Source organism: Euleptes europaea, chromosome 6 (genome assembly GCF_029931775.1).
Source record: "Euleptes europaea isolate rEulEur1 chromosome 6, rEulEur1.hap1, whole genome shotgun sequence".
Lineage (NCBI taxonomy): Eukaryota > Metazoa > Chordata > Lepidosauria > Squamata > Sphaerodactylidae > Euleptes > Euleptes europaea.
Genome location: NC_079317.1, coordinates 84,380,170 through 84,401,651, shown reverse-complemented (window position 1 = coordinate 84,401,651; position 21,482 = coordinate 84,380,170). Strand labels below are relative to the sequence as shown.

Below are 21,482 nucleotides of genomic sequence, written 5' to 3'. Positions count from 1 at the left end.
TGACTTATGCCCGTGACACGACCCAGCGACCCTTCCGTTAGCCCAGAAGGGAAAATGGCGACTCTCCTCCTTTCCCTCACTGACGCACAAGCGGCTCCTTCGACGTGATGCAAAATGGCGGCGGCAGCGGCCCCGCACCTAGCATCGAAGAGACTCGGCGTGACGCGAAGGCGGGACCGCCGCCCACGGACCAATCGGCAACGGAGCCGGGACCAGGGCTGTCCAATGGTCAGGCGGGGCGGCTGACAGCGTCTCGGGCTGGCCAATGGAGCCTCATGCCGGCGCTGATTGCGGGGCCCGCCCGCACAGCTGTGGGCGGCGCTGGGCTAGGCGGGCGGGCGCTTAGACGGCCGTTTCCTGTCCTGGTGCATGGTGGTCGGACGGAGGAATTGTTGGAAAATTTCTCGGCGAGGTTCGTATATAAATGTGTTTTTACCCAGTGTGCCTTATTCTAACCGCCGCCATCTCCGGCCGGGACGCCTCGCTGGCGGGCGCGGCCTGGCCTGGCCCCCTCGCGTGGCGCTGCTGGGATGAGGGGAAAGGCAACAGGAAAGGGCCGCCGATCACATTAATAATAAAGACGAGGCGTCGTCGGCGTCGCCGCCGCCGCTGGCCCCTCACCCCCCCCTCGCTTCCTCCATGTTCCCGCCTTCTAGGCCTCAGCGGTTCCCGCTCTTTTCATGCACGACGCATATTCGTTTTCGGGGAGAGGGAGAATCACCGCGAACTTATAACCATTTTAACAGCTCGGGAAGGCCAGACGGAGCGGGGGGGGGGCTGTTTTGAGACCGTGGGTGGGGTCGCTTCCCTCGGCGGCTGCGTCACTGGAAGGGGGCTCCGCTTCGCCGTCGCACGGAGCAGCCTGACAGGAAACTCCCGCCGCCGCCCCACGTTCAATTCAGGCCCGGGGAGGGGCTGCTGGCCCGAAATGCCGCCCTCGCCCCGGTGTCTTGACCCACTCGGGACTGGGCTCCTGGTGCGAGGCTGGGCAGGGCTTGTTTTGAACACATGAAGCTGCCTTCTACTGAGCCAGACCCTCGGCCCATCAAAGTCAGTATTGTCTACTCAGACCGGCAGCGGCTCTCCAGGGTCTCAGGCAGAGAAAGGTCTTTCCCATCACCTAACTGCCTAGTCCCTTGAACTGGAGATGCCGAGGATTGAACCTGAGACCTGCATGCCAAGCAGATGCTCTACAAACTGAGCCACAGCCCCTCTCCAAGGCTCTCCAGGGTCTCAGGCAGAGAAAGGTCTTTCCCATCACCTAACTGCCTAGTCCCTTGAACTGGCGATGCCAAGGATTGAACCTGGGACCTTCTGCATGCCAAGCAGAGGCTCTACCATTGAGCCACAGCTCCTCCTCTGGGCCAGAGCGGTTAGGCTACAGTTTTGGGGGGTGGGGAAGGGGGAGGCACGGACGATGTGGCGACCAGTGGCCGCTCTAGTCTTACCTTCCTGCTTGTCAAAGGGGGGGGGAAACGCACGGGAGGGTTTTGCCTGGGGTTTGCCGCTCTCTAAACGCACGTTTTCTCCCAGCCGAATCCTCAAAACTCAAAAAATAAGCCCCTCCCCTGTTTTGAGGATTTAGGTGGGGGGGATGGGCATCTAGAGAGCGGCAAATCCAAGGCAAAACCCTCCCATGCATAAATGGCCAAATTCTCAAAACTCAACAATAAGCCCCCCCCCATGCAGAGTTGAAAATTCAGATGGGGGGAAATGGGCATCTAGAGAGTGGCAAATCCAAGGCAAAACCTCCCGTGCATAAATTCTCAAAACTCAAGAATAAGCCCCCCATGCAGATTTCTGAGAATTCAGATGTGCATCTCTGTGTGTGTGTGTTAAATGCCGTCAAGTCACTTCCGACTCATGGCGACCCTATGAATGAAAGTCCTCCAAAATGTCCTATCTTTGACAGCCTTGCTCAGATCTTGCAAATTGAAGGCTGTGGCTTCCTTTATTGAGTCAATCCATCTCTTGTTGGGTCTTCCTCTTTTCCTGCTGCCCTCAACTTTTCCTAGCATGACTGTCTTTTCCAGTGACTTTTCTAGATGTGCATCTAGAGAGTGGCAAATCCAACCTCCCATGTGTTTTCGCCCAAAGTTGCCAACCCGAATACCCCGCAGCAGATATTTAGTGGCGCACTGCCTCTGAACATGGAGGTTCTGTTTGGTCATCAAGGGTTAGCCGCAACCCAATCCTATATAGAATCATAGAGTTGGGACCACCAGGGTTTGCTTGCAGGAGGCTCATAGAGGATTACTCCAAATTTAACAGGGAGGATTGTAAACCCAGTCGACTGTTGTCAATTCACAGTGGGTAGCCGTGTTAGTCTGTTTGCAGTAGTCAAAAAGGGCAAGAGTCCAGTAGCACCTTAAAGACTAACAAAAATATTTTCTGGTAGGGTATGAGCTTTTGTGAGCCTTGACTGTTGTCAAGGTCGTCAACAGACTGAAGTAAAGGAGATAACATGTCCACTGTAGACAAAATGTGCTAGGATCCATTCACTGACCAGACCATATGATATTTAATAACACAGCTGAAGAGCCAGCAAGGTATCAGACTAGGACCTGGAAAACCCAGTTTCAAATCCCCACTTGCTCCATGGAAGCTTGCTGGGTGACCTTGGGCCCGTCGCACATTCAGCCCTGACCTTGGCTAGTATTGGGATGGGAGACCTAGAAAAACCAGGGTTGTGACACAGAAGCAGGCAATGGCAAACCACTTCCGAATGTCTCTTGCCTTGAAAACCATACGGTGTCGCCATAAGTAAGCTGTGAGTTGATGGCAAAAAAACCATATGAAACATGTCACCCATGCATTTAAAGTGTTTTACCAATTAAAAGGTCCTGTTTGAGAAAACTTCATTTTGAAGTACACTTTTGATGCATTTGACTGGCTACCCTGTAAATATTAGTCTGAAATGCAGTTACACCTCAGCATAGTATTGCAGTCCTAAGCCTGCTTGTATAGAAGGGACCCTAAGTTGAGTGGAAAGGCAGCTTTAAAACATTTTAAATAAAATAAGTTTTTTACCAGATCAGGAACATACCTTTGACCCCATTCTGCAGCACGTGTCCCACTTTTCTGCATTCATCTTCCTCTTCGATTTCCTCCTTTGTTCAATCCCTTTCCCCCCCTCTGCCTGACTTATTCTTAACAGACAACCACCCCTAAATGAGAAGGTAGTGAAAGTGGTGGTTTTGCCACTGGTGTTGGAGCCTTAGGTTGGAGCGCAATCCAACTGTAGTTCCCAGCCTGTGAGCTGATAAAAGGTTATAAGCCGCTCATACTTTATTCGTACACTTTCAATAATTTTGAAAATGTGTTTTAAAAGAGATTTCATATATATACATACGTACCACATATATATACATGTATGTGTGTATATAAATACACATACACACTGTTAAAATTTCAAACAAGCACTCGTTTCCTTTCTATAAATATACCTTGTTATAGCTAATCATTAATTGTGTGTGTGTTTTGTGTATAAAATCAATTACATATGGAAAATGTGCATGTGTTGTGTGTTGTACAACTTGATGTTTTAAATTTTCTGGGATGTGGTACAAAAACATTTGTGAATGAGTTTTTATGTTGAGGCTTAAGATACAATATTTGTAGATTTTCTAGAACAATTAGATCCTAAAATATTTTCCAGATGTTTTTCTAGGTCCCTTAAAAATACTATTCTTGGTATTTTAAAGGAGAAACCACATTTTAAAATGCTTTTGTCATGGTCTTCAGTAGATGCAAGCTGAAAGGTAGGAATAGGTAACACACAACCAAAACCCCTTTAATGTGGCATGGGGTCTTCTGTTAGAATTGATTTTCCCAGAATCATGATACATTTTTAGTACCTTCAATATATAATGTTGTTTGTGTCTGTATAATTATTGTAATACTGGTGTTCAGAAGGTCACAAATATTGTTTGCTGAACCTAATATACGGCATTACCAATTTAATAAAAATTAAATTAGTTTATTATCTTTCTAAGGGAGTCCATTCTCAAGACATCCTCCCATAGATCACATACCATAAGGTTATTTATTTAAAATGTTTATTTATCTTTTCTCCCAAGCACTGCAGGATCCAATGGGGATAGTGAAAATATAAAAACTATACTAAAAACAGCATTAAAACAACATATATTCAGTACATTAAAACCATATTAAAAACCAATCTAAGAGCACCTAATGCCAATAGTTTCACATATATTATTGTTCATATATTTTTGGCTGAAGAAGCTGCCTTTGGTAGTGAAAGCGCGATTGTTCATCTGGACAGCGTTTCCATTTTTTCAATATGCTTCCGTCCATTTTCCCTTGAAAAAGTTGATGATTGAAACAAAATTTATAAAAGAAAAGAAAAAGTTATTAACTGAACTGAAATATAATTCATTTTGGTATTATTGTAGCAAAGAGATATAGCTACTTCGTTTCACTGTCTTTATGTTTTGTATTGTCTTAGTTGTTACACTGTATAGAATTGTATAATTGTGGACACTCTGTACGTATTCACCACATGTTTGTAACAAGTATAATATAGCATTTTTATAAGCATTGAGAGCCTCATGCTATTACTTTATACAGTCTAGCCCTATAGTATTGGTGTTTACCTTCTCTAACACCTGGAGGTTGGCAACCCTAATTAGAGATCTTTCTCATATTCCCTTCCCCTGCAGTCCCATGGGAAAGGTTGATTCCTGGGGTTGTGAGGTCCAGATACACTAATATCCATGTCAGTCAAGGGGCTGCATTGAGGATTAAGAAGAGAGCAAAATTGTTCCCCTCCACAAATGCCAACTGCTCTAAGCCAGGAGGTTGATATTGTTTCATCCCACCCCCCACTGTAGCCCCCACCCCACATGACTATGTCCCTCCCCCATGAATCAACTTGCCCAGAATCAGAAGGGACTGCTGGGGAGACGGGGGTGGTTAACGCTTGTCATGAATAGGTCACTATCTGGTTAAGGCACTTTTTAATTTATCTCTTCCATTTTTTAAAGAAAAGGGCAAGAGTCCAGTAGCACCTTAAAGACTAACAAAAATATTTTCTGGCAGGGTATGAGCTTTCGTGAGCCACAGCTCATTTCTTCAGATACAGCTAGAATGTGAATCCATCTGTCTTTAAGTAGAGGAGAGTGAATTCAGACAAGCATTAGTATGTAAATGTTAACAGTATGTAAATGTGAATAGCAGGAGTGATGGGATTAGGTGTGGTATGCAGAAGAGTCTGTGATGTCCAGGAGAGATGGGTGTGGAGAAATCAGCATTGGTAATGAGCCATGAATGCAAGGTCTTTATTCAGCCCAGGTAAATGCATTGTCTTTAGTTTGAATATCAACTGTAATTCAGCAGTTTTTCTACTACTGCAGACAGACTAACACGGCTACCCAATGTTAATTATTTTTTAAAGAGTGGTAGACTAGTTACGATGGTTGACATTCAGATAATTATGGATCTAAAGAATTTTAATTCATTTCAAAGAAGCACTCAGAATAAATGCAGTTTTATAACACTTTTTTATTGAAACTAATCAGAGTACCACAGAACTGAGCAAGCGTTTGATTTCCTTGAACTCTTCAGACTGAATGTTTCAGGGCTTAATGGAGAAGGTCCCTGGTCTGCAGTTTACAGAATGTTAAAATGGAATACAGGATGTATTGCAGGCTTCACTGGATTACATGGTGTTGAATCTGAAACAGATGCACCAAAAGCTACTGGGACATAGGACCAAGAAGAGTGGCCACGGTTCGTTTTAAAATATAATGATCAGTAATTAATCAGATATCTCCCCACCTCTAATCAAAACCCATAGGTCTTTGAAGGGCAAAGAGCAGATGGAAAATGTGGTAATCCTTATATTAAGAATTAATTTTAGGTGATGCACTTGGTAAAGAGTCAGAAGAAGCCAAACTGGGTAATACTGGCCAGATGGAGAGCAAGTGACCACTTCAAAATCTGAAAAGTTGTGGTTCAGCCATTGCTGGAAAACAATTGTATGCGTATTTGAGAAACACCAAATAGTGATTGTGCTGATTGCCCAATCCCAACAGTTATGCAATTAAAAATGTTCTTTAAAAGATTAATATTCCTAAAGGGAGCCTATAGGATATTGAATCCTTGCAGGCTCCTTTTTTTTTTTTCTTTAACGATGAGACTTCCCTTTTCATCACAGATTTAGAAAAGAAGGCTTAGGGCTCAAACAGAGTAGAAGAAGAAGACTGCTATTGAATCACAACCAATTCAGGGCAATCCCATCCACGGGGCATTCCATGTAGAGGTGGTTTCAGATAGATTAACCTCAGAATTTTATACTTTGCACAGCACAACCCATCTGATCTCTGTGTGTGCTAAAATGACACCGAGCCTCTTTTATCTAACTAACTAACTAATATACATTTATTATGGGAACTCCAATTCTGGATAGGATAGAGTAAATATAGTTTCCTAATCTAGTCTAACCAACAAGGATGGAGGGAGATACAGGACCTGCATCCTGCTCTCATGGTAGCAAGATGGAGAAGAATGTGCGAGCATGTGGAGATGTGAAAGCAATCTACATATCAAAGGGATAGTGTCAGAGCAGTGCAGAAAGGATGCCCAGTGCCTTGACCGCTCTATCTCTCTGACTCTCTAGTCAAGTCTCCCTCTGAAGACTTAAGGTAAGAGACAACACAAAGTCCTTCACTTCCAACAGGGAAGTGCATCTAGGCTCAGATTTTTGTCATGGCATTACCTAAATTTTGGACAGCTGAGGCTGATTCCTTTTTAAAGTACAGTGGAGGCACATCCAGAGCAGGGATTGATGAAGAGCAGATTACCACCTTTGACGACAGGTCATGCTTGCCTATTTCTGTATCAGATGTTATTGGCATAATAAAGCCACTCCTAATGGACGCCAGAGCACTAGTTCTAGAAGAGGGTAAGAGGCACCATGCCTAGAAACTCAGACAAACATTTAATTAATGATTTAGTTTTCACAGAACACAGAACTCCACTACACCCTGGCACACAATTTGGGAATAGCTACTTTACATTTTATACTGGATTGTCAATCCCAGACTTTGTCCTGTGCTTCAACAAAAAAGCAGTTCTTTTTTATTTGTTAGAGTATGTTTTTTATTCTTAGAGTATGAACCTTTAAAACGCTGGTCTCCAGCTTTCCTCGTTGAGGACTACAATCTTTATATAGAATTAGGAGTAGAACTATTTTTTAAAACCTTTTTACCAAGCTTTATGTTTCAAGTTTATCTCAGGCTTCATAGACACATGCAGTAAGAGACTACAAAAACTGGAAACACTGTTTCTTTTCCAAACATTCACGGAAATACTGGGTTGGATCCAGTGATCCATCAGTAAAAGGCTCTGGTGGTTGTTGATCTTTCCCATTTTCCCCTTATCACAGGCCTCAGTGATAAGGAGCCTGTACCTGTGGCTTTCCTATGAATCTTATGGGTAAAACATAGAAGTAAGAGGCTTATTTCTCTGAACAGAATTGATGTGGGGGAAAAGTGGAGTAAAGGTCATGCTGACTAAAACTATTCTGAGATTAATAAAACTGCAAAACTACAAGGTTATGATATGCACTGTTGCCCGCTTGATGGTTGAGTCTGGAAAAATATCGGCATCGCTTATCCGAGGTACTTTTACCCCTTCTTAACAGGAAGGGCATTTCTTCCTGGAAGTTTAGCATCTTGATAGCTACAAGGAAATAATGCTACCATCTCAGACCTAATCTTCGAACAGTATAACAGATGGTGACCTTGCACTTGTGACTTAATGCCGGGAACATGGTGGTGCTTTCTTCACAGACCAAGTGACAATAGTACACCACCACCACCATGTGTGACTCACCAAGTGGTATTAGTGTAGCCTGCCCAGGGCAGAATATTCTAGCCTCTCAACTCAGCTGACCACTGGTCTGAGAGAATAAAAGCCAGCACCAAACTGCCAGAGGCAGGGAGTTGATGGAAGATGGCTTAGGCTGTCTGACTTCACTCCCCACATCTTCAAAGATGTAAAACTTGGAAAGAAATGTTAGTAGAGGACAGTGCAAATTGTCTGGCTATTAGCATTCTAAGTCTCTTGCGTGAGACTAAGGGAGAGTGACTGGAGGATGGCTTCAATCTTTCTGGCCTTGCTCTCTCCATCTTGAAAGATGTAAAACCTAGGATTGTTAGTGAAGGACAACACTGTTGTCTGGTCATTAGCTTTCCTCATCTCTTGTGTGAGATGTAAGAACTGAGTAAGTTCTTGGCCATGGCTCATTCTATTATTTCATATCTTGCGTGATATGGAACTCTACCATTTCACAAGTTCTTTGTGAAAATGGGAAAGACTCTCTTTGAGAGGAATTCATGTCCAGATGACCTGCTAAGGCTGGATGTCTGGAATGAATGCTTGTGGACTATTCCATATGATGGAGGCTCTTAGTATTCCTACTAACCTTACTGTGGGGTCTAAGAGTATTGGATCAGTTCCATATTTGGAAACACTGACATCTCATTAATCCTAGCAAGGATTGATGGGCTCTCACTGAATGATCTAAATGGTCTGACTTGGCTTTCCTTGAGAAACATGGAAGTTGTGAAACCCAAGTTACAGAACTGGTCTCTTCAGTTCTCAGAATCAGAAACAGGATTCTTACATACTCTTAGAGATTCCTCTAAGCAACCAGAGATATCTCTCAGGGTAAAGAGTCAGAGGTTTCCTCAACAACACAGAGGAAGCTTCTACATTCAGTGACAGTGAGTGGCATACACAGTATGCATACACAGATTACATTATGTCTATAGAGCTCTTACCTGGAACTAAGGTTCATACAGGTTCTCTCTACATATTGAATTTAAAGCTTACACATAATGAATTATACATAACACATAAGCTCTGCATTGCTGACTGTTAAGATACACACATACTTTCAGCATGTATGTAGCATTCCTGATCTTAACAATGATCAGAAGTCCATAAACATAAAATAGATTAAATACAAAGCTTATGGTATCCTATCCTCTGCACACAGCATTGGGTAATGCCAACACATACTGAAACATATAAATATCCTAAACATGAGTTAGGTCCTTTACAAATCTCCCTAAGCTAAGCATATGAGCTGGAGAGATTTGGAAATAGTATAAGGTTGTACTTGGTTTAATACAACTTATGTTTTATATTCTAGATACTCTGAATTAAGATGCTTTTAACTATAACAGGTCTTTTCCCCATTGTACTAATCATATTTTAACAGGATTTCTGTAACTATTATATTCTTGAATGAAATGAAGTTACAAGTTCAAGGTTTGAACTCTCATATAGAGAAATATAAAGAAACATAGAAAGTGCTTATAAAGACTGTTTGAAACTGCTTGCATATATCATAATGTATTTTATGACATGTTTTGAGAGTGTGTAAATATTCACATGCATATATATATTTTATGTGAAATAAATGTTATTTAAAGAAAGTTCCTTGTTTATAAATTTTCTGGCACACTTCAATAGAAAGCCTACAGTAGTGGGAATTATCATTGACTCCTGTCTGTGAGGTCTCGCTGAATAAGATAGCTTCACTTCTTAGTAAGTGATACATTCTAAGAGTGTAGACCCGTTAACGACACGAGCCGTGACACCCTTCTCCCACATTCCTAACCTCAGGAAAGTTTATTCCTGGGGTCACAGGATTCATGTGGACTAACAGCCACACAAGTTTAAGTGGGGATAAATCACCCCTCCAGCTTCTTCTGTCAGTGGAGCTGTGCTGATGGAAAAGGTTGGAGAGGGAGATTTCACCTCTTCTCAGCATAGTCTCCCAACCTGCATAGCTGTCAGTCCACATGGGTATCACAATCCTGAAAATCAACTTTCACAGGTTTGAAAGGTTTTCTTCTGGGGGGAAGGAAATGTGGGAAAGGTCTACAATCCATGAATCACTGAATCTGACCCGTTACTTACTGTGAGGAACACTATTTTTATTTTTGTTTTTTTATAAAAAAGATAAATTGGCTTAGATCCACCAGAGTATTTTTTTCAGGAGCAGCATTTCATGGAGCATTTTGGGCTGTAGTGGGGGAAGGCAAGAACGTCATGGTCCACAGGCAGGTATCATTTTGTTCATGGAAACATTATTGTGGATACAAATCATTATATATGATCATATAATAAACAAAACTTTAGGGAGGAAATCTCTTTGGTTCGCTGTGGTGACCAAGGAGAATTAACTGAGTCCTTTGTTTTGGGCAAGGGAGTTAGACAAGGTTGTCTCCTTGCTCCTCTTTTGTTTAACCTATATATGAACGATCTGGCAATGAACTTTTCAGAGTCCTGTCATCCTCCAAAACTTGCAAGTCGTAGTATCCCAATCTTACTTTATGCTGATGATGGAGTTGTTCTGTCCCGCACAAGAATTGGTTTGAAAAGATCCCTACAAACTCCTGAATTCTGCTCTAGGTAAAATCTTAAACTAAACCATCATAAATCCAGGATCATGATCTTCTCTAAGAGGAGAAAATTGCCTTCTTTCCATTGGGTACTAGATGGCTTTGATATTGATCAAGTTAAGGAGTTCGTTTACCTCGGTATTCTTTTTTCTTATAATCTAAACTGGAACGTTCATCAAAAAGTGGTATTGTACTCTTTGTTCTTGTTAGGCCTTTGCCTTTTTTGCTGGAGCAAAGGCTTTTGACATGAGTCAGGCCAGGTTCTGGCCACACATCAAGTCCTTGGTTCTCATGCCTATGAACGTCTGTGTACAGTTTCGCTCATCCTGTTTTCTGCAGCTGTGGTAATGTTTAGTCTGTCTTCCTGGGAACCGCTTATCTCGAGGTTGCCTACCAATATTTACCTTTTCAGTCCGTAGTGTCTTTAACATGTAACCTGCCTGTGTTCCCCATTACTAGCCCCCTCTGCCTGTAGGCAGTCAGTCCTTTAATCTGTCTTTTTGCTCCTAATAAAGTATTACTGCTTCAGAGCTACCTGCCTGGATGAGTTTGCTTATGGGATGCTAGGGACAGACGCCTGAAACTGTCAGTACTGCAGGTAGATTCTCTTATAGGAATTTGTCGGGGTGAATTCACATGTACAAAATGTTGAAATGACTGTGTCATTTTAAAATGATGTCTTAAGAAATCCAACAATATTTCTATACAGTAAAAATATTCTTGACAATAAAAAAATGAACACACAGGGTGGGGGGAAGTGGTATTCAATAAAATTAAACCTGGGGCTGGGGCTATAGTTAACTTTTTCCATTCTAAAGGTGGAAAATATATCCCAGGGGCCATTCAGGTTTTTAACTTAAAAATAATTCCTATTATTCTCTTTGGTATTGCTATCTGGACAACTGCTGTTAATGAGTCCATAGATCGATCATTGCTTCAGTTTTTACGAAAACTGTTAAATGCCCCTTGACGTGTTGCTGGTGTTACCCTTCGCTTCGAGTTTGGCCAAATGTCTCTCGAAGCTAGGGCATGGTCGTTTGCTTTAAAGCTACAACTTAAGTTATTTTTTAGCACTGAGGGGTACCTAGTTTCTCTGAAGCATGACTCATATAGATCCTTATGGCAAAAATTTTGATGATAAACTGTCACTGATGGGCATCTCGTGGGATAGGTTATCAGATCTTGGAAAAACAGAAGCTTTCGCTACAATAAAAAAGCATATCAAAGAGATTGATTATGATAGCACATCTTTTCGTGGTTGTCACGTTTGCTCATCTCAGTTTTCCGGAATACCACCACCACGTGGTTTGCCTGCCTATACCTACTTTATGACAATTCCTCGTCTCTCTAGAGCCTTCTTTCTAGCTAGATTAAACTCTAACCCTTCTATGGTTATGCAAGGCAGAATTTTGAATTTACCATACTTTAAAAGGACTTGTCCATGCTCTTCTGGCTCCATTGACTCATTATCTCATGTGCTCTTGGAACGCCATTTCTATGAGGACCTTAGAGCATGATATATCTCTCCTCTTTTAATATGTAAGTCCAATGCCTCTGTGTCTGATATAATGCCTTTTTCATTAAGTGATAGGGATCCCAAGGCTACATTGGCAGTGGCAGTCCTTATATCCCTCAAACATTAGATTCAAAACTATGCTGCTCAAGATCAATGGATCAAGGAGCTTCTAAAGGATAAAGGAAAGGCAAAGGAAAGGAAAGGTAATCCAATGGGGAAAATTGTTCTTAAAAAAACCAAAAGAGGCATTCTAACTTGTATAACTTATCTGGTACAATCAAATTAAATTATAAATACAGGAAAACCTGAATAGCAACAGGGAGGGTCCATGGTTCAGCGGTAGAGCATCTACTTGGCATGTAGAAGGTCCCAGGTTCAGTCCCCGGCATCTCCAGTTAAAGGGGCTAGGCAAGTAGGTGATGTGAAAGACCTCAGCCTGAGACCCTGGAGAGCCTCTGCCAGTCTGAGTAGACAATACTAACTTTGATGGACCAGGGGTCTGATTCGATATAAGGCAGCTTCATGTGTTCAATCTCTTGATTCATCTGTAACCTCAAGAAAAACACAGGATCCTGCCAGTTATTTTGCCCAAACTCACCCAATTTTCCTCCTTACGACAGCCCCCATACCACATGACTTTTATCCATGGAGGCCTCATGATTCCTAGCATAGCCTTTTTGGTAGTCAAAGTTGTATATTGTCTTGAAAGTTATTATTCTAATACATTACAAAAACCACCCACTTTTCAATACATTTATTCGACTGAGACTTAACCCTCATCCTATAATAAGTTGATTTGAATATCACTGCTGTGCCTCAGATCCTTTTAAATCAATCTAGTGTACAAGCTTATTGTCTTACAAGAAAAGACAATATATATTCTGGCAGCAGTAATTAAGTCCAGAATGATTTCTAGGCCTTCCTCTAACCTTCAGATAACTTTAAAGAAGTACTTTAGGGTCCTTTGGCAAGTTATATCTGGTCATGTCATTAATGCATTCCAGTATTTCTTTCTAAAAATGTATTGTTGATGGACAAAACCAGAATATGTGTAAGAAGACTGCTTTTGATCCCTGGCAGCACCAAGATATATCCAATGTTGGATTACATGTATAGGAATACTACTCTAAAAAGTTATTATTTCTGGATACGTTGAATTTACTGGTATGCTTTTTAATTTTTCTTTTTAGGTAGACAATGTTATTAGCCCAGATAAATCGAGATTCTCAGGGAATGACAGAATTTTCTGGAGGAGGGATGGAGGCTCAGCATGTTACTCTGTGCTTGACGGAAGCTGTAGCGGTACAAGGTAAGCAGTCAGGTTAATATCCCAGTTACCTTCATTTTGGCGTTCCAAAGATGCTACCTTAATGAACTTGCACTGTGGCACATGAGTGTTTGAAATGTGCCATAGGAGTTTATATTTGCTTTCCTTGGCCTAGGTCTAATGAAACACCCTTATAAGGACCTGCACAAACTTGTTTCTTTCCCAGTCTCACCCTGCTTCTAATAGCCCCTGGAGACCTCCAAAATAGTGGTGCTGGAGATTGCAGGACTCACGTGTATAAAAAGCCACATGACCCAGGGGCCGCTGTGAGGAGGGGGAATCAGCATGACACTGCTCCTGTGCCAACAGAATGTCTTGCACTAGTGGAAGTCTGCTGTCAGAAGAGGAAGGGGAGAGTGAGTTTTCCTGGCCCCCTTCTTTACTCTGAGCCCTGACAGGCTTATTGAACGTGCAGTTCCTGCAGTCTCGAGCATCGGTACTTTGGAGGTCTCAGAGGGCTGCTACAGGAAGGGCAGGAAGGAGTTGTGTCATGAGTATCCCTGTGTGTATTCTCCTTCAGATCCAAGCAGTTACCTTTAACTGCTGCTCTTGGCAGTGTATGAACTATAGGCTTACTGTGTGTCAGAAAATCGAAGTAATTATAAATGTTTGTTTTGTTTTTTTGTTAGATGGAGATAACTTGGACAACATGGAAGGAGTAAGCTTACAAGCAGTTACACTTTCTGATGGTTCCACTGCCTATATACAACATAATTCCAAAGGTATATTAAGAATTTAAAATAACTACAATAGAAAAGACTGTTGCTTAAATTGAAAATCAAATAAACGCATAAGTTGGTAATTTGTTATGAAGTCTAGTTCTATTGTGTTTATAAATATTGGTGGGCAAGGACACACCCTTTTAGTAAAAATGGTAAAGGTCCCCTGTGCAAGCACCAGGTCATTCCTGACCCATGGGGTGACATCACATCCCGACGTTTCCTAGGCAGACTTGTTTACGGGGTGGTTTGCCAGTGCCTTCCCCAGTCATCTTCCCTTTTTTCCCCAGCAAGCTGGGTACTCATTTGACCGACCTCGGAAGGACGGAAGGCTGAGTCAACCTTGAGCCGGCTACCTGAAACCAACTTCTGTTGGGATCGAACTCAGGTCGTGAGCAGAGCTGGGACTGCAGTTCTGCAGCTTACCACTCTGCCACGGGGCTCTAAAAGGGACACACCTTTTTAGTTGTACTTCTTAACACAAAACAAGTATCCGTGTTCACAGTCATGGAAGTCTTGAACAACATCATGCATAAACAAGAATTGACTGTCAGCATATGTGTGTTCTTAAAGGAGGCTAAAAGGATGATGACTAGCGGCCTGATGCCACACTGTGTCATACAGTTATACAAGTGCCTTATTGTCGCATTCTGCTCTTGGGTGCCCTTCCTCCAGCCTGCCTCCCTGCCTGGCAGGCTTCTTGCCTACTAAGGCCTCAGCTCTGGAAAAGGGAAGGGATTCATCCTTCTCCTTTTCCCCTGGATTGGTCCTCTGCTGCCTGGAGTGAAGACCACCTTGTCCTCCTCAGCTTCTCTCTCAATTTTAAAGGCCAGCCTTAAAGTGGGGGGCAGGTCCATCCGTAGTTCCATGGCTCTCACAGGAGACCTTCCCCTGAGAGTAGGACAGATGATTGCCCACAGGTTCCTGTTCATCCTCCCCTATTTTAACTCCATAACTGATCTCTCATCTGGCAGGTGAGGACTCATTCATGTCAGTGAGCTGGGTGGCATCTGTGTTGTTCAGCTGCCATCAATTTTATGATCAAGCACATACCTCTTCTGCGTTTCAATTCAGGTTTTTCAAATATGTCACTGCCTTGTGTTCAGCATTTGTTAAAATAATTTTCTCTTATCTGAAACACTTCATTACAAAGGACAGTTTATTGTTAAAAATGTGACATTGGATGCAAGCCAGAGGAAAATAGATGTGCTTACATCTCTTACAAATCAGGGTCACATTCGACAAAATGTGGGAGGGAGGTGCAGTATCCTGATTTATTTTATTTTACTGAAAGGTAGCTGAGGAGGGCTGTGAATTTGATATGATCAGCAATAGGGAGAGGACAGAGCCTTTCCCCTGCAGGCCATTTTTCTGATAAAATTGGTGGAGGGGAAAAGCTGCTGGGGACTTCTGAATTTGATCAGGCAGTGTATATTTATTTGCATCGATACTGATATGTACATGGAGACTTCCTTCTGTACACTAATCTTCCTTGCTTGATTTGGAAATATACTTTCATGAATTTTAAACCTTCATCTTGGTATCCATATATTCCAGATGGCAAATTAATGGATGGCCAGGTGATTCAGCTAGAAGATGGCTCAGCAGCCTATGTCCAACATGTCCCCATGTCTAAAAGTAGTAAGTATATTACAACAAATACCTAAAAACTACTTTTAAGCTTTTGACTTTGAGACAAAATGATGACTTAATTATTACTAATTTTATAAAATTGTGCTAATTTGAAGCTTTTTAAAGTGAATCTGTTTTCTAGTATGTCAATAAAATCAAATCTCATAATTTGGTCTGGAGACCAAGTCCTATAAGGAAAGGTTGAAGGAGCTGTGTATGTTTAGCCTGAAAAGGAGAAGACTGAGAGGGGATATGATAACCATCTTCAAGTATTTGAAGGGCTGTCATATAGAGGATGGTGCCGAGTTGTTTTCTGTTGCCCCAGAAGGTCGGACCAGAACCAACGGGTTAAAATTAAATCAGAAGAGTTTCCATCTAGGAAGAATTTTCTAACAGAATGGTTCCTCAGTGGAACAGGCTTCCTCGGGAGGTGGTAAGCTCTCCTTCCCTGGAGGTTTTTAAGCAGAGGCTAGATGGCCATCTGTCAGCAATGCTGATTCTATGAACTTAGGCAGTTCATGAGAGGGAGGGCATCTTGGCCATCTTCTGAGCACTGGGGGTATGTGGGGGAGGTAGTTGTGAATTTTCTGCATTGTGCAGGGGGTTGGATTAGATGACCCTGGTGGTCCCTTCCAACTCTGTGATTCTATGAATTAATAAATGCACTATGTAATTGAAATAACTTTTCTTTTCCTGACACAGGAGATAGTCTTCGTCTAGAAGATGGACAGGCAGTTCAGCTTGAAGATGGAACAACAGCTTTCATTCATCACACTTCAAAAGGTACATTACATTTTGACGCGGTTAATTTTGCACTAACCAAAATAATTTCCTTTTCCTTTTAGTATACCAGGTTTGATTAGTATAGTTTAGTATATCCTCTTTTGTAGTGGCCTGAATAGCCCTGACTAGCCCAAGCTCACCAAAGCTAAGCAGGGTCGGCCATAGTTAGTACTTGGATGGGAGTCCACCAAGGCAGACTGGGGCTGTTATGAAGAGAAAGGCAGTGGCAAACCAACTCTGGTGCTCTCTTGCCTTGGATTGTCGTGAGTCAGTTTTGACTTGGTGGTTGCTGTGCAGAGGAAGTTATTATAGCCGCTTCTCTTCCCACTTATCTATCTTCTCATCTACCTGTACTGCCTTGGCCCCACAAGCCAGCTCAGCCCTGGAAGACTTTGCACTGACACCTACTAGGGGCACTCTCTGCCTCTCTTACCTTGGCTACTCTCCAACCCATCCTCGTCAGACGAGCGTTGGGCAGCACATCCTGCTCCTCACAAAGACATATCAAACTGACATTATTTTTCATATTTAGAAAGTTACAGGTTATGGCCTCCAGTCAAGAGTAAAATGCCTGGCTGGAAGTGTACCAGTCTATATATGCACGTAAAAGGGGCTGTCTACTTTGAGATCAATTAGAATTATAGCTACAATACTGATAAAGCTAACAAAATATATACAGTATGCTTTAAATACTATTTGAGATCCTGCGCAAGATTCTACATTTTAATTATCATCTTAGATTATCTTGATTTAGAACATATTCCCACTTTTCCAGGGCGATTTGAATTTATTCAGCTTTTTGTAAGAGCTAATGAGTTTTTATAAAAATGGTGAGGGTATTACTAGAAAATGTAAAGTGTATTTATGCATGCCTTCTTGGTGTAGCCAAGCGTGGTGTAGTGGTTAAGAGCGGTGGTTTGGAGTGGTGGACTCTGCTCCTCCACATGAGCGGTGGAGGCTAATCTGGTGAACTGGGTTTGTTTCCCCACTCCTACACACGAAGCCAGCTGGGTGACCTTGGGCCAGTCACACTCTCTCAGCCCCACCCTCCTCACAGGGTGTCTGTTGTGGGGAGGGGAAGGGAAGGCGATTGTAAGCCGGTTTGAGTCTCCCTTAAGTGGTAGAGAAAGTCGGCATATAAAAACCAACTCTTCTTCTTGTAAGTAAAAGATGAAGAAATTGTCAAGTTGTTTTTTATATTTTTGCCTGTGAGCAGCACTTAAGCTAAATTCAAACTAAAGTGAATAGGCACCTACCTCAAAATTCAAACATTACATTGCAGATATTTGGGAAATAAAAGGAGTTTATGACCCAGCATGCCCTGACCTGGATGGCCCAGGCTAGCCTGATCTCGTCAGATCTCAGAAGCTAAACAGGGTCAGCCCTGGTTAGTATTTGGATGGGAGACTACCAAGGAATACCAGGGTTGCTATGCAGAGGAAGGCACTGGCAAACCACCTCTTTTAGTCTCTTGCCATGAAAATTCCAAAAGGGGTCACCATAAGTCGGCTGCGACTTGAAGGCACTTTACACACACACACATGACCCAGCATGAATTGCTTGATTTTGTCTCACTTTTAAAGAAATATTCACAGCTTTTTTCCATATCTTAATATTGTTTCTGTATAATTTCTCAGACAGTTATGACCAGAGTGCACTGCAGGCGGTACAGCTGGAAGACGGAACCACCGCTTACATTCACCATACGGTGCAGGTACCCCAGTCGGATACCATCTTAGCTATTCAGGCCGATGGCACAGTGGCAGGTCTTCATACAGGAGATGCTACCATCGATCCAGATACAATCACCGCTTTGGAACAATATGCAGCAAAGGTATATTTGGAACACACCTGAATTTTGTACGGTATTCGAATAATGCGACATAAGAACCTTAAGATCGAAGTATGTTTTATCGCGCTGGAAACTGTTCTGAGATCAAGTGGGATGAGGAAAAAGTTATTTTGTTTCAAAATAAACAAAAAAGGTTGGCATTGAAAGCCAGACTGTCTATATTCATGGAGGAGACAATATGAAGAGGTAATTAAAGACTGGAGAGAAGATTAGTTTCCTTTGAACTTCGTGAGATAATGGAGATGGGAAGACAGAACTTTACCTGATATCTGGAGAAGAATAAAAGCCTTAAAAATCGGAGAAATATATCTTAACATGTTGAATGCCAAGGATTCTATTGTATTCATGACAAAGCAAAAAGAAGCAAGTACTGCCAGTGATGCACATTTAATTGCAGAAATTAGTAAATCTTGTGTGTGTGTGTGTGTGTGTGTGTGTGTGTGTGTGTTAAGTGCCGTCAAGTCGCTTCCGACTCATGGCGACCCTATGAATCAAAGCCCTCCAAAATGTCCTGTCTTTGACAGCCTTGCTCAGATCTTGCAAATTGAGGGCTGTGGCTTCCTTTATTGAATCAATCCATCTCTTGTTGGGTCTTCCTCTTTTCCTGCCCTCAACTTTTCCTAGCATGACTGTTTTTTCTAGTGACTCTTGTCTTCTCATGATGTGACCAAAATAAGATAGCCTCAGTTTAGTCATTTTAGCTTCTAGGGTCAGTTCAGGCCACATCTATAACCCACTGATGTGTTTTTTTTGGCAGTCCACGGTATCCATAACACTCTCCTCCAACACCACATTTCAAAGGAATCTACTTTCTTCCTAACCGCTTTCTTCATTGTCCAGCTCTCACACCCATACATAGTAACAGGGAATACGATGGCATGAATTAACTTAATCTTGGTGGCTAGTGACACATCCTTACACTTCAGAATCTTTTCTAGCTCCTTCATGGTTGAAAACCATCCTTGAAAACCCTATGATGAGTAAAGCTTAGAAGGTGTTTTATTTAATAGAAAGCATGGGTGGAAAATGCAAAAATCTGTTTGTGAGATCTGTACTCATTTTCGGTTTATCTTTTCTTATAGAACACTGCCTGATGATGTAACCACGTTGGTCTGATAACAGCAAAACAAAAAGAAATATTGTGTCATTTGAAAGACTTAACATGTTGAATGGGCATAAGCTTTAGTGGACAATATTAATTCATCTGACAAAGTGAGCTCTTGTCCTTGAAAGCTTGTGACCAATTGAAGTCTTTAAGCTGTCACAAAACTGCTTTTTGTTTTTAATGATAATTAATGAACTAAATAGTGTATTTTTAAGTGTAAGTTGTCCCTCCCCCACAATTTCTCATAGGCCCTTAGCTTGTTTTGTACTAATTGGAAGATGTACTGAGCTGGTTTGGAACTCTGACTCCTCAGCCAATCAGTAACACACACACTGGCCTGGTGCAGAGGTAATGCATCTGTTCTTTGACCATTGTTAAGAAGTTGGTAACTTGCTAAAGGTTTGTTTATCTTCCCACCATTACTGCTGTCGCCTGTGAATTTCCTCCTCCCTTACTTTGCCCAGTGTCCTAGAATCATAGAGTTGGAAGGGGCCACCATGGTCATCTACTCCAACCCCCTGCACAATGCAGGAAATTAAGAGTTAAGGGTTACATCTGTACTGCCTGTAATCATGGCCAGATTTCTGTCATTAACAGTTTGAAGCTAATGGGTAAGCCTGATTAAGAGGGGAAGTGGTTAGTTGATTAAGGTTGATGTAAGGTTGATGTAGACATAGCCCTTACCTAAGTCTATCAGCAGTTCATATGTGAGAGTAGAGAGGCTGGAGTAGTGGAGTACATATCCCTGCAGCCTACTCCTGGCTTTCTTAATTAAGGAATGGAAGCATTATGTCCCATGGAGGGCGTATTAGCAACCAATTCATGGAGGATCAGCAGCTCCCATGATGGTTCATTGAAACCTCCCTGCTTGGAAGCAGTGTGCATTTGAACACTACTTGCTGCAGGTCAACACGGGGGAAGACTGTTGCCCTTTTTCAGATGGGAGAGTAAAGAGAGAGCAACTAACTCATAAATATATTTAGATTGACTCAGTTTTATTACTCTTCTGAGGTCTGATGGAGTATGGTTTGTCTTATGAGTATATCATATACTACTTTTGCATATTCTTACATAAAAACTTCATTGCACTCAGTTGGAGTGAAACATAAAATACATCAAGATGTGTTTCTGCTTCTTTCTATATCTTGTTTTTAGGTGTCTATTGATGGAAGTGACAGTGTTAGCAGCACTGGGATGATAGGCGACAGTGAACAAGATAAAAAAATGCAGGTATGTGACATATAGTGCAAGTGATGCTGTATTTCATATACTGTCTTTTTCATTATTCATGTTTTATGTTACTACTAGAGGCAGACCAAACTGGCTAGATCTGAAACCTGGCTGTCAAGTAGATCCCTCCAAAGCCCTCTGCTTCCTGAAGTTTTTTTTAAATCAGATTATCAAATGTATGTTAATAGGTTTCCCTCCTTTTGAAAATATCACTGTACTCCAGCCATATTTTAAAAAAATAATCTGGTAAGTTTTATGCAGTGGTTTTCATTTGGGCAAAAATTGGACCTTAAATCATTTTAGACCCCTTTAAAAGCAGAAGCTTCTTCTAGCTACCTGGTATTGTGAAAAATTCAACGACTTTTTTTGATTTGGAGAGACACGTAGAGAGTATTTTCAGATTCTTGTCTATGGTATGTCTGCCTTAACAGTTTATTATCCTTTGATTAGAAATTTGGTGTATGGAGTTGCAGGGTTTTCTGGTTATCTCATAAATGAGCCACATAGTTCATTAAAGTTCCTTTTGTCAGGAAATGGGAGATTTAGATAAAGTAGATAAAAATGTAGATTTAGGAAAAGATATAGAAGAGATATAAGATAATCTCAATGAGATAGAGGATCTTCTCATCATAAGACACTGAGTTGCATCCACCAGTGTAATATCCTCTGGATCTTCCCCACATCTCCCTTCCTCTGTCAACCATCGAAAAGTTGGTGCTAGAAGATGCAAAATGACCAGAGGGTTGCGAGTCAGCAGTGTGGAGGAGGAATTGGGTGAAATTGTCCCCTGACTTGCAGAATCTGTTTACAAGTCCTTTAGTAGTCCTTGTTAAAATCATGCAAAATAATTAAAGGATTAGATTTCAGTCTTATAGATAT

General features: G+C 41.8%; 1 protein-coding gene across 2 annotated transcripts in view; it reads left to right on the top strand.

Annotated features, from left to right (window-relative positions):
• Positions 1-295: 295 nt before the first annotated feature.
• Positions 296-21,482, top strand: part of ZNF143 (zinc finger protein 143) — a 48,161-nt gene continuing 26,974 nt past the window's right edge. The window contains exons 1-7 of one of the 2 annotated variants that reach the window (XM_056851546.1): positions 296-412; positions 13,146-13,264; positions 13,912-14,004; positions 15,559-15,642; positions 16,336-16,416; positions 18,054-18,250; positions 20,529-20,603. In XM_056851546.1, the coding sequence (XP_056707524.1) occupies positions 13,153-13,264; positions 13,912-14,004; positions 15,559-15,642; positions 16,336-16,416; positions 18,054-18,250; positions 20,529-20,603 (642 nt within the window). In that variant the 5' untranslated portion in view covers positions 296-412; positions 13,146-13,152. Of the gene's footprint in view, positions 413-13,145; positions 13,265-13,911; positions 14,005-15,558; positions 15,644-16,330; positions 16,417-18,053; positions 18,251-20,528; positions 20,604-21,482 lie in introns of both variants that reach the window. The other variant, XM_056851545.1, reaches the window with a different exon arrangement.